This window comes from Vespa velutina, chromosome 14, assembly GCF_912470025.1.
Source record: "Vespa velutina chromosome 14, iVesVel2.1, whole genome shotgun sequence".
Taxonomy (NCBI): Eukaryota; Metazoa; Arthropoda; class Insecta; order Hymenoptera; family Vespidae; genus Vespa; species Vespa velutina.
The window spans coordinates 921825-935567 of NC_062201.1; the positions used below are offsets into that span (position 1 = coordinate 921825).

Below are 13743 nucleotides of genomic sequence, written 5' to 3' on the forward strand. Positions count from 1 at the left end.
TTATTATTGTTTTTATTATTATTATTACTATTATTATTATTATTATTGTTATTATTATTATTATTATTATTATTGTTATTGTTATTATTATATTACAATATAAAATTTGTCTTTTCTTTTTTAATTTGTGATCATCGAATTTTTATAATATATAATATTCAATATACGCTTATTATTTTATGTATTTACTTATAAATACACACACACACAAATATATATATATATATATATATATATATATATTTATAATTTATAATTTAATTGAATTAAAAATTAATAAATTTATTTAAATGATTAGTATATAAGTTTTATATCACGCGAAGGATCAATGAGAAATTTTTAATATCTTGTTTTGCTATCCTTATTAATTATAAATTTCTAACATTAATACTATAGTAAAATATATATATATATATATATATATATATATAGTATCTATATGTACTTATTACTTTAAGTAATAATAATTATATTTAAATTATTATTACGTAATTAAAATAAGCGGTTAACCAAAAGGATTAAATATTATAAATTTACTATCTCTTTTCTTGTGTATATATATATATATATATATATATATATTATATCTTTCTAATTTATAAATTAATATATCTTTCTAATTTATTTTTGGCTTTTTTTACAGACATATACATACATACATACATACATATATATATATATATAGCACATTAATATGGACTTCGGTATTTTCCAGAATCGAGTATAAACGAAGTCATACGTGTATATATATATATATATATATATATACAAACATACATATATATGTACATCGATCTAATATCCTTCTAGCGAAAGGCGAATGTTACACACAATATGTATATTCGTACAAATAGATATTTACATAGATCCTACGTAATAACCGTGTCGAAGAAGACATGGAACAACTATATTTCTATTTATACATCTATCTATGTATATATGCATGTACGTACCTATCGATCTATCTATCCATGTATGTACATATGTATGTATGTCGAATATAATTATCTTTTTCATGGTTTTCGAACGATGACATTCCGATACAACGAACAATCTTAATGCTTCGACAAACAATTTTTGCTTTTCAATTTATCAAGGATGATTTCATATCTTTCTCGGAGATGATCTCAGAAGGTCGACGATCTTTTTCTTATACTAATGGCAATTATTCTTGATCGAAGAACAATGGAGATCGAAAGAATTCGATACACTATCGATATTCTCCTTCTAACACACATATACACACACACACACACACACTATAATACATTTATGGACATGCCTAAAACACACGAGTGTTAAAAAATTAATCGAATAAGTCAAGGAATCGCGAATACCAAATCAAAACATTAATTTCATTGTCGTATAAGATTATAAAAATGATTTAATCAATAAAGTTATTAAAAACACGTTTACTTCGTTTAAATAATATTAACGATAGTCGCGTCATATCAAAGATTACAAAGTTTTATAAGTGCGATCATTTTGCAATAGATAACGCTCGTTAAAAGACAAACACAAACACAAACACAAACACACACGCATACACAGACACACGAAACGTAGCGCATAAATAAATATAATAATTATACTAGTCAGGATCAGGGTTAATAAAATTAATATATTAATTTTTCATTTTCTTTCGAGAAGAATTTTTTATTGAAAAAACCTTCTACCCTCCATGCCCATTATTACCCCTAACATAGAAAATTTTATATGTACGTTTTCGAAGGAAATAATATTATAAAATGAACGAGGATATTCGACCATTGATTTTCTTGTTTTTTTTTATTTTTTTTTTTTCTTTTTTTTTGAATAAAGAAGACCGAACTTTTATCGATCGAATAGAACGAAGAAATTTTTTCGAAATTAAATACTCGAAAAATTCTCATAGCTTTAAACTCGAATTAACGCATGAGTATCCATAACTTTATATCGATTTTAAAATAATTTTTTTTTCCTTTATATATATATATATATATATATATATATATATATATCTTTCGATGTTACGATCGAATTATTGTACTTTCATTATTTTCGAATTAACACGATCGCGAAAGTAGTTTATATCGCAGATTATCAAAGACGTATGGGAAACGCGCGAAAGCCGTGATATATTTTATTTTATTTTATTTCTAAACTTTGTATTTTTTTTATTATATATTTTATTTCTCATTTACTTCGTCTAAATTCTTTCAAAATCCTTGTTCGAAGAGATAAATAAAAATGATCTCGTCATGAAACGAATTTCATTTTTTCATTTCGACGAATATCATTTTCTTTTGGCTTCTTTCTTTCCTCCTTTTTTCTTTGTTTGTTTTTCTTCTTTTTCTTTTTTTCTTTTTTCTTTTTTTTTTAACATCGAACACACCCCACTCTCACCCTCTCTCTCTTTTTTCTGATTTCCATGAAAAACGATGACCAGCGTTATCGAGTATACCCAGCTTGTTCCAAGCTTGGATACGACACTAAAAATTAAAAATTTTAAATGACTCGCATAAAATACGTTTCTCTACTTATCATTAAAAACAAATTATTTTTCTATTCGTGCAAAAACAAAAGACATCGGCCATCCGATCGGCCGACCAATCGTCGAGCTTCATATTTGATGTCAAGTAGCGCACCTATCGTCTGCATGGAAAACTAATGTTGAAATGTTCAACGTTCATCGTTCTTTTCTATTCGAGTCACATTTTATATTTTAATATCGTCGTAGCGTCGTATTATCGCTGTAATACGAGAGAACGCGAGTGTATATGAGGAAAGAACGAAAAGAAAAAAAAAAAGAAAAGAAAAAAAAAGAAAAAACGAAAACAAAGAAGAAAGAAAGAAAAACGAAATAAGATCGAATTCACGCGAGATGTTTGTTGTTTCAACAGAAAAAAAATATATATATATATATATATTTATATACATATGAGTTTCCTTATTCGTTCAATTAACGGAACTGAAAAAAGAGAACGCGAGTGTAAAAAAAAAAAAAAAAGAAAAAAAAAGAAGAAAACAAAATCGAATTCACGCGACGTTTGTTGTTTTAAAGAGAAAAAAAGAAATATACGATGTTTGTATGTATACATATATGTATATGTATATATATATATATGCGAGCTTCCTGAATAGAAAGAAACAAAGTGAGGGAGAAGATAGAAATTCGAGCGTTCGTTTAATCGGCGTAGGATGATAACAGCACAAATTCGCGTACGCCATATTGGCTGCCGTCCTTCCTCTAATTCCTTTGAAAATGTTCGAATTGTTTGACGTTTTTAATGTTCCTTGCGTTCATTATGAGCGTCAAAGGGTTATTTATTCGTTGTTCTTTCATCTTCCGTGTTGATATATTCCAACGATTTTGATTTTGATTATTACGCGCGTGCGCGCGCGCGTGTATTTATGTACGTGCGTATGTGTGTGCAGTGTTGAGTTAGTGTCTTGTAAAGTGTAGAAGTAGTGTGTCAGTTGGACGATTTCTCTTTCTCTCTCTCTCTCTCTCTCTCTATTTCTTTCTACCTTTGTCTCTTTCTCTCTCTCTCTCTCTCTTTCTCTTATATTTTTCTCTCTTTTTTCTCTATCTCTTTCTCTCCGTATCTGTCTATCTCTATTCTATTCATTCTCATTTATCGTTTTTGGAAATGACTCGATCGGATATGAACGTCGACCGCGGTATTAGCAACAGGAGGTCCCTAGTCAGCGTTGGAAAATATCAAATGATTCGTGTTCTTGGAAAAGGGAATTTCGCACGTGTGGAAGAAGCTATTCACACAATTTTAAGGACCAAGGTAAGGGAATATATTTATTTATATTAATAACCTAATTAGATTTTAGAATTTAATAAGAATATAAAATATTTATATTAATAAATAATTTTAAGGACCAAGGTAAAGGAATATATTTATTTATATTAATAATATTAGAATCACATAGACTCGTTTACGATATTTAAAGATCTTAAATTTAACGTTAGATTATCGACATACGGGAGGAAGTTTTTCTCATTAATTTTGAGGTTAGTTTCGATCTAATTCGATAATGAAATTGAAGTTAACGGTATATGTTGTTTGTTTATTCGTATAATATGTATCTAAAAAACGATTGAAACAGATTATATATGCATATATATATATATACATATATATATATATATATAGTGTATAGATATATATATACACACATAAAGAGACATTTGAATATATATAAACTATATAGATTATATGGGATTATATATAAATCATATATACATATATTATATATTATATATATATATATATATATATATATATATATATATAATCATACACAGAGTCATATGTAAAGATAAAATAGATAATATATGGCTGATCGATCTAATTGTATGAAAGAAAGTAAACGATCACGTATAATTTTCTTTCGATCGAGGATCGAATAAAGGTTAACTTATATCGATTGGAATTATCGTACGAAATTAGACGTCGTTGGCATAATTCTAGAATATCGTGTTGACGTATATAGAGATACATAAAGACATACGAGAGGAAGGAAGGCTATGCGATACGCAATCGATAGGAATAAACACACTTCGTAATAATTATAGGCGATTTGAAAGACCGCGCGCGTGCGTCTGCGCGGACGCTCTCGCTCGCTCGCTCGAGCGAGCGAGCGAGCGAGAGAGAGAGAAAGAGAGAGAGAGAGAGAAAGAAGAGAAATAAGGGGATTAGAATACGAGAAGATAATATACGAGACGTAAAAGAAACGTCTATCGTTTATTAACATTTTCGGCCATGAAAATATTACGATCGTGCGTGGAGAATATAAAAGAGCCGAGGAATATAAAATAATAAAGCGCGAAGAGAGGGAAAGAGAGAGAGAGAGAGAGAGAGAGAGAGAAGAAAGAAGTCTTTTCTAAGAACGATCTCTTATATAGGTCTTGAAAAATCTTTTAGAGAGGAGAACGGACATTTCGACGTTCGGATTTACGACGTTCGGATGAGAGAAACTCGAGCGTAAGAGAGAGAGAGAGAGAGAGAGAGAGAGAGAGAGAGAGAGAGAGAGAGAGAGAGAGAGAGAGAGAGAGAGAGAGAGAGAGAGAGAGAGAGAGGAAAAAGGAGGTTTATCGTACTTTAGACTGCGTGTTGTCCACGATCGAGTTAATCTCTTTGAGTCTTAAATCTTAAGTTTTACGACGATGCGATCGTACTTTTTGGTTTCTTTTTTCTTTCTTTCTCTCTTATTATTATTATTTTTATTCTTTCCTTTCTTTCTTTTTTTTTTTTTTTTTTTTTTTCGAAATACATCCATCTTCTTTCGCTATCTGACTGTTTTATTTGTTCTCTTTTTCTTTTTTTTTTGTTTTTTTCTTTTTTTTACACACTACATGCACGCATGTAATGCACGCATTTTCTACATATACATACATACATACATACACACATACACATATACATTATATAAATATATATGTACATACATCCATGCACTAAGGATCTCTATAGGTTCGTTCCAGGTGTTTACTTCGAGAGATTCTTACATTTGAAGTAAAACGAATTCCCTAGAAACGAACGTTCGAAATAATCCTCTTTTGCTTTTGTGTTTTGTGTCTCGGCCAGATTCCTTTTCTCCCTCCCTCCTCCCTCCACCTCCCTCTCTTTCATATTCGTTTTCTAGCTCCCATTTTACCTGAGTTTCTCTCGCTTTATAAGCCCGTCTCCTCCAATTGGAACGTGCCGGTGCTCTCACGCGTTAACCGATTCGTTATGACGCCTATTCTCGATGAAATGTTGTTAAAATACGCGAAAAAAGAAGAATAATAAAGAAAGAACGAGGATATATATATATATATAGAGAGAGAGAGAGAGAGAGAGAGAGAGAGAGAGAGAGAGAGAGAGAGAGAGAACAATAATGAGTAAGTCTTCACGTCCCTCTTAAACCCTCCCCTCCCCCTTCTCCGTCCCTCTTTCACCTATTTAGAAGGCATCGTAAAAGTTTATCCTGTGAGAATCGACATAGTGAGGACATTTAAAAGCTAAGTCGTTTGATTTAATTTTCTTTTTTCCTTTTATTTATTTATTTATTTTTTTTTTTTCTTTCTTTCTTTCTTTCTTTTTCTTCCTTTTTTTTATGCTTTGTTTATTTTTAATCTAATTTTTCACTTTTCACGTAACGTCGTTAAGATATTAATCGAGTAAAACGAATAATAGAAAGAAGTAATGCGCTCGATCGTTTGTTCGAACATATGATTATAAAGTGATTTCGAATGAAATGATTTTGAATTTGATAAATTTTTATCTAGAGGATTTATATTTTTCGTTTTCTCGTGAATAATAGCTTGGAATATTTTTCTATTGGAAGAAAAGGAAGAAAGAAAGAAAAGAAGAAAAAAATAAAACGATGGTATCATTTTAATTTCATATTTTAATATCTTTTATTTTTTTATTTTTTTTTTATTTTTTTATTTTTTTGTTTGTTTTTTTTTTCTTTTTTTTATAAATCGTTATATCAACTTGTCTCTCAAAAAGATTTATGACTTTTTTTTTTATTCTAGGCACACATAAGATACTAGAGAGAATTTATTGGCATAAGTTTTTCAAATTAGATATTTTATTTCTTATGTTCGCTAAGAGAAAATTATTGTTTTTTTTTTTTTTTTTTTTTTTTTTTTTTTTTTTTTTTAACGTTACAGTAATAACGTAAGTAATAAGAATTTATTGAATAAAGTCGATAATAATTGAGTACTGTTTGTTAATGATCTTTATGAAATTCGTGAAGTATTATTTATTTAAATATGTTTCTATTTAATAATAAATATATTTATATATAATTGAATCAGAAATGCTTATTCTTTGTCATAACGTTCACGTGTGAAACGTTCACATACACATGTGAACAGTGTATATATATATATATATATATATATATATATATATATATATATCTATAAAAGAAAAAAAATTCCACGGTTCAAGTTTAACTACACACGACATATGTAAATGGCATAAGAATGATTTAAGAAATTACAAGTTTTAAATGTGAAAAGTAAAAAAAAATGTAGATGTACAAAAAAGTTCAAAAAGAAAAGGAAAAAAAAAAAAAAAAAGAAAAAAAAGAAGAAAAAAAGAAAAGAATCAGAAACATTTGGATAAAGAGTAAGAATAAAATGGGATACAATAAATAATATTTCCAGGTACATTAACATCGCTAATTAGAAATCTTCATAATCATCATTATCATCATCATCATCATCATCATCATCATCATTATTGTTATTATTATTATTATTTTTTTTTTTTTCTTTTTTCGGAGGAAAGGAAAATAACGTAAAGAAAAGAAACCTTGACTAAGTTTTCTCGGAAGCGGTTTGATTACGGTCGTTTTGAAGGAGAAGAGGAGGAGAAAGAGGAGTAGGAGGAGTAGGAGTATGAGAAGGAGGAAGAAGAAGAAGAGGAGGAGGAGGAGGAGGAGGAGGAGGAGGAAGAGGAGGATATATGTATAACGGCGTGGTTATCGGCGAATTCGAAGGACTTCCAGTCGTAGATGACGATATTGTAACGTTTAGCAAGGACGATCATGAGCTTCGTGGAACGATGGAGTTACCTCTACCGAGAAGCATTCGTGGTTATCGCGCGTAACACGCCGATAACGTGCTACTCTTTGCGGTTTATCGTGCCTTGTCACCGCACCGTAATTTCTATATACTTTAGACTTGCCCGTTGTACCCTTCATTCGTCATCATTATCATCATCATCAGCATCATCATCATCATCATCATCATCATCATCATTATTATTATCATCATCATAGTCATCATTGTCGTCGTCGTTGTCGTCGTCGTACTCTCATTATAATCATTCCCGATTTCAAGACACTGTATATGTATAAGCTGATTGGTTAATTATCAGAAACCGATAAACTCTCGTATAAATTTCCTTCCCTCCCTCCATTTTTATCCCCCTCTCCCTCCCTCCCTCCCTCCCTCCCTCCACCGTTCTCGTATGAAAACTCTCGTTAGTTATAAAAAAAAAAAAGAAAAAAAAAAAAAAAAAAAAAAAAAAAAAAACAAAAGTGAAAAAAGAAAAAGAAGAGGAAAAAATCGCGTCACACGTATAATTGATTTATCGTTCTTAGTTCTAAGCAAGATAACGCACGGACATAGAAGAGTCGCGATAAGAGGGAATAAAAAAAGAAGATATATACGTACATATATATATCTTTTTTTTTTATAGAGAGAGAGAGAGAGAGAGAGAGAGAGAGAGAGAGAGAGAGAGAGAGAGAGAGAGGGATTGATCGAAGGAAGATCTTTCGGTAGTGTCAGTATTTTTGCAAGCTTTAACCCTAAGAGACGTTCTCGTTAGGTCTACATTGGACGACGAGCGTGTCGAGTGTCAGGGTAGAGAAACGCGATTGTAAACTTTACGACGTTTACCATGCACTACGAGGGATATACTTGGGAGGAAAAAGAATAACTATTTTTCTCGATTCTTATCTCTCTCGAACTTGTCGTCTACGTTCTCGAGAATGGATTATCTTGTAAAAGAAAGACCGCCTACGCTGATATACATATGTATATATATATATATATATACACTTCGCGGAACATTGCTGCGAAATACGCTGTGATTCGATGTAAGGGAAAAAAAAAAAAAAAAAAAAAAAAAAAAAAAAAAAAAAAGAGTAAATAAAAGAAACGAAACTTGTTCAAGCTATATCTCTTTATTATGTTCAACTCTACAAGTGGCCTTCCACTCGAAGGCGACGATCGACGTTCGGCAGAGCGTTCAATCTTGAAAAGCACGTTCTAACGTTCTATTGCTCGAAACTCTCTTCTTCTTCTTCTTCTTCTTCTTCTTCTTCTTCTTCTTCTTCTTCTTCTTCTTCTCCTTCTCCTTCTTCTACTTCTTCTTCTTCTTTCATTTTCTTTTTTCGTCTTCCTCTTCTCCTTCCTCTTTTTCCTTTATCTCTATTTTCTCAACAAGATGTTTCCCTAATCGTTCTAGTTTGCTTCGAACTTGATCATATATCGAGTTTGAGGAAAGATATGTCGTACATATAGAATAGTAGAACTTACTTCTGGTTCTCGACTAAGGTGTCTCTTGGCACCTTACTCGCGAGCGCCCCTCTTTATAAGGGCCACTCGAGTTGTCTTGTCGCGTCGTCGTCTTTGAAATACCTTATACGACGATACATAGATCGAAGAGGGACGGTACCATACCGGTAACCATCACCTACGGTAAAAGTACTTTTGCTTAACCACCTTCTTCGGTGTATATGGTCGACGACGACGACGACGACGACGACGAAGACGAGGACGACGACGACGACTAGCTCTCTATCTATCTCTATCTCTCTTTTACACATACACATATCTATACATTCCCTATTTTTTTTTCTTTCTTTCTTTTCATTCCTTCCTTCCTTCCTTCCTTCCTTCCTTCTTTCTCTTTCTGTCACGGGTGCAAAGAGATCCAGCTGCTTCTTTGCACGGTGGCGCTTGCCAACTACTATCTCCCCCCTTGGATCGGTGAATACGTGCTCGGAGTTAGCTCGTTTGCAACCACATTCTTTTTTATCCTCACTGTTGCTTCCTTCCTTTCCCTTCGAAACGATGAACGTCGTTTTCGTCTTCTCTTCTTCGTTCTCTTCGTTGTGTCGTTTTCGTTTTCGTTGTCTTCGTTGTCTTCGTTGGAGGACGTTCTTTCGTTTTTTAACTCGACGTAAACAATCGAGAATGGGCAAAGAAAAAAGAGTATATATATATATATGTGTGTGTGTGTGTGTATATATATATATATATGTATATATAGTTCTGTTCATTCTAGTCAATGTAGAGAAAGAACTCAACTGATTACAAATTCAGATGCAACCGTCGACTTTGAATTTCCATTGATTCGCCATTATACGCGTTCGCGAAAGTGTAGATTTTTCAGGGTCGAATGACGCTTCGGAATATAACGGCCGTTACTTTCGAATAATCGCGAAGGTTACGATGATCGTAATTTTAAATGAGTTTTCGATCGATATTTATACGATCTAGCCTATCTTACTTTGACATTTGGAATTAAACCGTATTCTCGTGCTTATGTTTGCGTTTGTTCTTAGTGAAGTTCTTTTCTTTTTTTTTTCTTTTTTTTTTTTTTTTTTATATCTTGAAACCCTTATCGTTTATTAATTTTTCTTTTTCTTTTCTTTTTTTTTTTTTTTTACTTGTAAACGATACAGTTATTCGTTCAATTAAAAAAAAAAAAAAAAAAAAAAAAAAAAAAATATTTATGTTGCGTAAATATACTAGTTCGAAAGTGTGTGATTAATATAAGTGTGTGTATATATATATATATAATGATAATAATAACAAAACGAAAGAAAAAGTTAAAATACAAGTATCATATAATTCAATCGTAAGAAAATAATACAATCGATTTATCGAGATGTTTAACATAATATTTTTGTAGAAACGAACGGATGTTTTTGTTATGTTACTATGTTTATTTTTCTTTCTTTTTTTTTTTTTTTTAAATCGAGATTAAAAAATTATAATCGATCGTTACGAACAATAACAGATCTTTCGTATTTATTATTTATAGCGTAAACATATGACGTAAGAATCGAATACGAATCGATCCCTAGAGAAACGCAATACTATTAGAACGTATATTATTATTCGATAATCGATCGAGATAATCGAGAAAAATATTATATATTTTTCGATAAAAAAAAACTTTTCCATCCATCCATCCATCTATCACTTTTCTATTATATTTATATTTTATTATTTATTATTATTAATTATATTTTATTAATTATATTTATAATTCAATTGAATGAATAAATAACTGCAAGATAGATTTGATATTATAGATTTGATCTCATCCAATATGTGCATATATATTATATATATATATATATTATATTATATATTCTATATATATATCATATTATATATCCTATATGAACCGTTTATTTCGTAAGTGGCCTGACTCCATTTATCTTCAAATCGAGATATTTAAGGGTTTGCGTTTCAATGAATTTAAAAATATACGTATAGGATACTAATGAATCATATTACTTAAGTGTATCTAAGGGTGTTAAATTTATAATTCTTATTAAAATAGTGGCAATTATTAAGTGAATAATATGCGTTTTTCTATCAAGAATGGAGTTAGGCCACTTTCAAAATTAACAATCAGATTCATTATAAAATTTGAAGGTGCCCGAGTCCATTCAACATAATTTAAGATGCTTCAAATTGAAAAAAACAATACTCAATTTATTTTACATATCTTTAAAACACTTCGAAAACATAATTTATGCGATTCAAAACATTTTTTAACTACATAACGTACAAAATTACAAACATAAATTTATTACAAATCAATTTACTACTCATCTAGATTTTGTGTGTGTGAAATGGATTTGAAGAAATCATGATGTTCCGGTGGTATATATCATAATAGGTCAATTATGTCCTTGAATTTTGCTGTTGTAATTTGTCTGATATTTTTATACAGTCAATACAATATTTTCGAACTTTCTTGATCTACCCCGACGTGGTAATAAATTCAGGACTTAAAAATTTTCATTTTCATTCATTGATTTAAATATAAATGGAGTTAGGCCACTTTCAAAATAAACGGTTAAATTATTGAATTAACTCTGAAAACTTATGTGTCAAGAATTATCGTATTTGTTCGGAATATAAGCAATCTAAAATGCTTTACTAATAAACAAGATAAAATTGTACATGTAATTATAGCAACCAGAAAAAATTGACGAATGGAGTTAGGCCACTTTCAAACTAAACGGCTCATATATTTGTGCGTGTGTGTGTATATATGTGTATTGTAATTAAAAGCAAATGTTATATAGATTTATGGGATTAGAAATGGAGTGCGCGTATGTGTTAGTGTTAACGTTTATACCAAAATACAGGACGAATGGGGGATCTCGAATATCTATCGATGTCTCTGTCGTTTCTCGAATCTTCGCTACCTTGGCTCACCTTACACGCATACTTTTTCTCTCTTTCTTACACACGCACATATAGATGCACGCACGTACGCATGTATACACATACGCACGGATGTACACACGCACATACACACAATCACGTTTTTTCCTCTCGTTGGAGCATATTTAGCATCGATTATGAGTCGACGATAGACCTACCAGATTGTACCTTACCTTTACCTCTCCCTTTCCCTCTCCCTCTCCCTTTCTCTCTCCCTCTTCCTCTCTCATTCTCTCCTTGACGTTGTTCACCAGAGAGGGAAAGAGGAGATTCCAAAAGAAGTACGAGACACCGGGTGTGTGGGAGGAAAGAGGGAGGGAAGAAAATAGAAGAAGGGAGCACACAAGCACGGTTTCGAGTTACTCGCACGGTGGGCCCCAAACGTGAGGCCCCACTGTGAGGGCACAACGTGAGGGCAGACCTGCCAAAATCGCTTCGATATACCTCTCTCTCTCTCTCTCTCTCTCTCTCTTTCTCTCTCTCTCTCTCTCTCTCTCTCTCTCTTTCTCTTTTTTTCTTTATTTTTTTCTCTCTTGTTTTCGCTTACGGACCCTTCGTACCTGACCCCTCCTGATCCACCAGAGTCCTTTCTCGCCCATTGAAAAGGTCTCGATTCGGTTGACCATTCCTTTCTCTCTTTCTTTCTCTCTCTCTCTCTCTCTTTTTCTTTTTCTTTTTCCTTTTTTTTCTTGGCTCCTGTCGATCGACAGATAATTATTTCGACCTTTCTCGTCTTCAAAGTATTTCTTGTTAATGCTGTAATCCTTATTGATATGTGTACACATGTGTATGTATGTGTGTGTATGGGTAGATGAATGTGTGGGAGGGAGAGAGAGAGAGAGAGAAAATATATATTGCTTTTCCAATAGGAATGATAAAAAATGAATCAAATCGTGTTAATAATAATAAGACGAATTAAATTTAAAAAAAAATTCTGTTAATATATCCGTTCTAATTATTCATTCGTTAAAATAAAAATCCTAATGGATATGGAAATGATTAAAATAAGATGGAAGGATTTTAAATGATAGGAAAATATTTTTGTTATCTTTATTAACATATATTGATTGTAAATTTATTAATTTAAATCGTAACGATCGTAACATCGTTAATTTCATTACGATTTATTCATTATCTATAATAAGATATTGAGTAACTCGAATCAGTTTGATAACGTATTAACGTTAAGTTCAAAAATTTTAATAAAAATTAATCGTAAATCCATAAATATATGTTCGAATATTCAATGATATATCTTTTTGCTTTGAATTGATAAGAACGATCGACAGCCGAGAGCAACTATCACGATCATGGATCTCCAACCCTTCTATTTTTCTTTTCTTTTCTTTTTCTTTTTCTTTTTCTCTTAACAACGTCGTCGTTAAGTGCCGTACTTCGAGGCATGTTTTATATTATTCTTTATCGTTCCTTTTTTATATTTTTACCTTTTTTTATTTCTCTCTCTCTCTCTCTCTCTCTCGTTTTCTTTCTTTATTGCTCCCCACCCAACTCCCAACCTACTCCACCCCCATCTTTCTTTCTCCTCGTTGGTTACCCTTAAAAACTCAGTAATCGCCCTAACCAAAGTTGTAAGCTTACGGAGTTGTTAACGTTGTAGGTATTGTATGTATTTATGTATGTACGTACATAAGTTTATATATATATATATATGTACGAATGAAAGAGAGGGAGAGGGAGAGATTGCAAACGGTCAGAAAAGAATCTTCGAGTGGGGAAATCAAAGGCCCTTGAGCCCCAATTTCCTTTCC

General features: G+C 31.3%; 1 protein-coding gene across 3 annotated transcripts in view; it reads left to right on the forward strand.

Moving 5' to 3' along the window:
- The first annotated feature begins 2726 nt into the window (after positions 1-2726).
- Positions 2727-13743, forward strand: part of LOC124954149 (MAP/microtubule affinity-regulating kinase 3-like) — a 376070-nt gene continuing 365053 nt past the window's right edge. Inside the window, exons 1-2 of one of the 3 annotated variants that reach the window (XM_047506618.1) lie at positions 2727-3068; positions 3671-3779. In XM_047506618.1, coding sequence (XP_047362574.1) covers positions 2920-3068; positions 3671-3779 — 258 coding nt within the window. In that variant the 5' untranslated portion in view covers positions 2727-2919. Of the gene's footprint in view, positions 3069-3500; positions 3780-13743 lie in introns of those variants that run through there. The other 2 variants (XM_047506615.1, XM_047506616.1) reach the window with 2 other exon arrangements.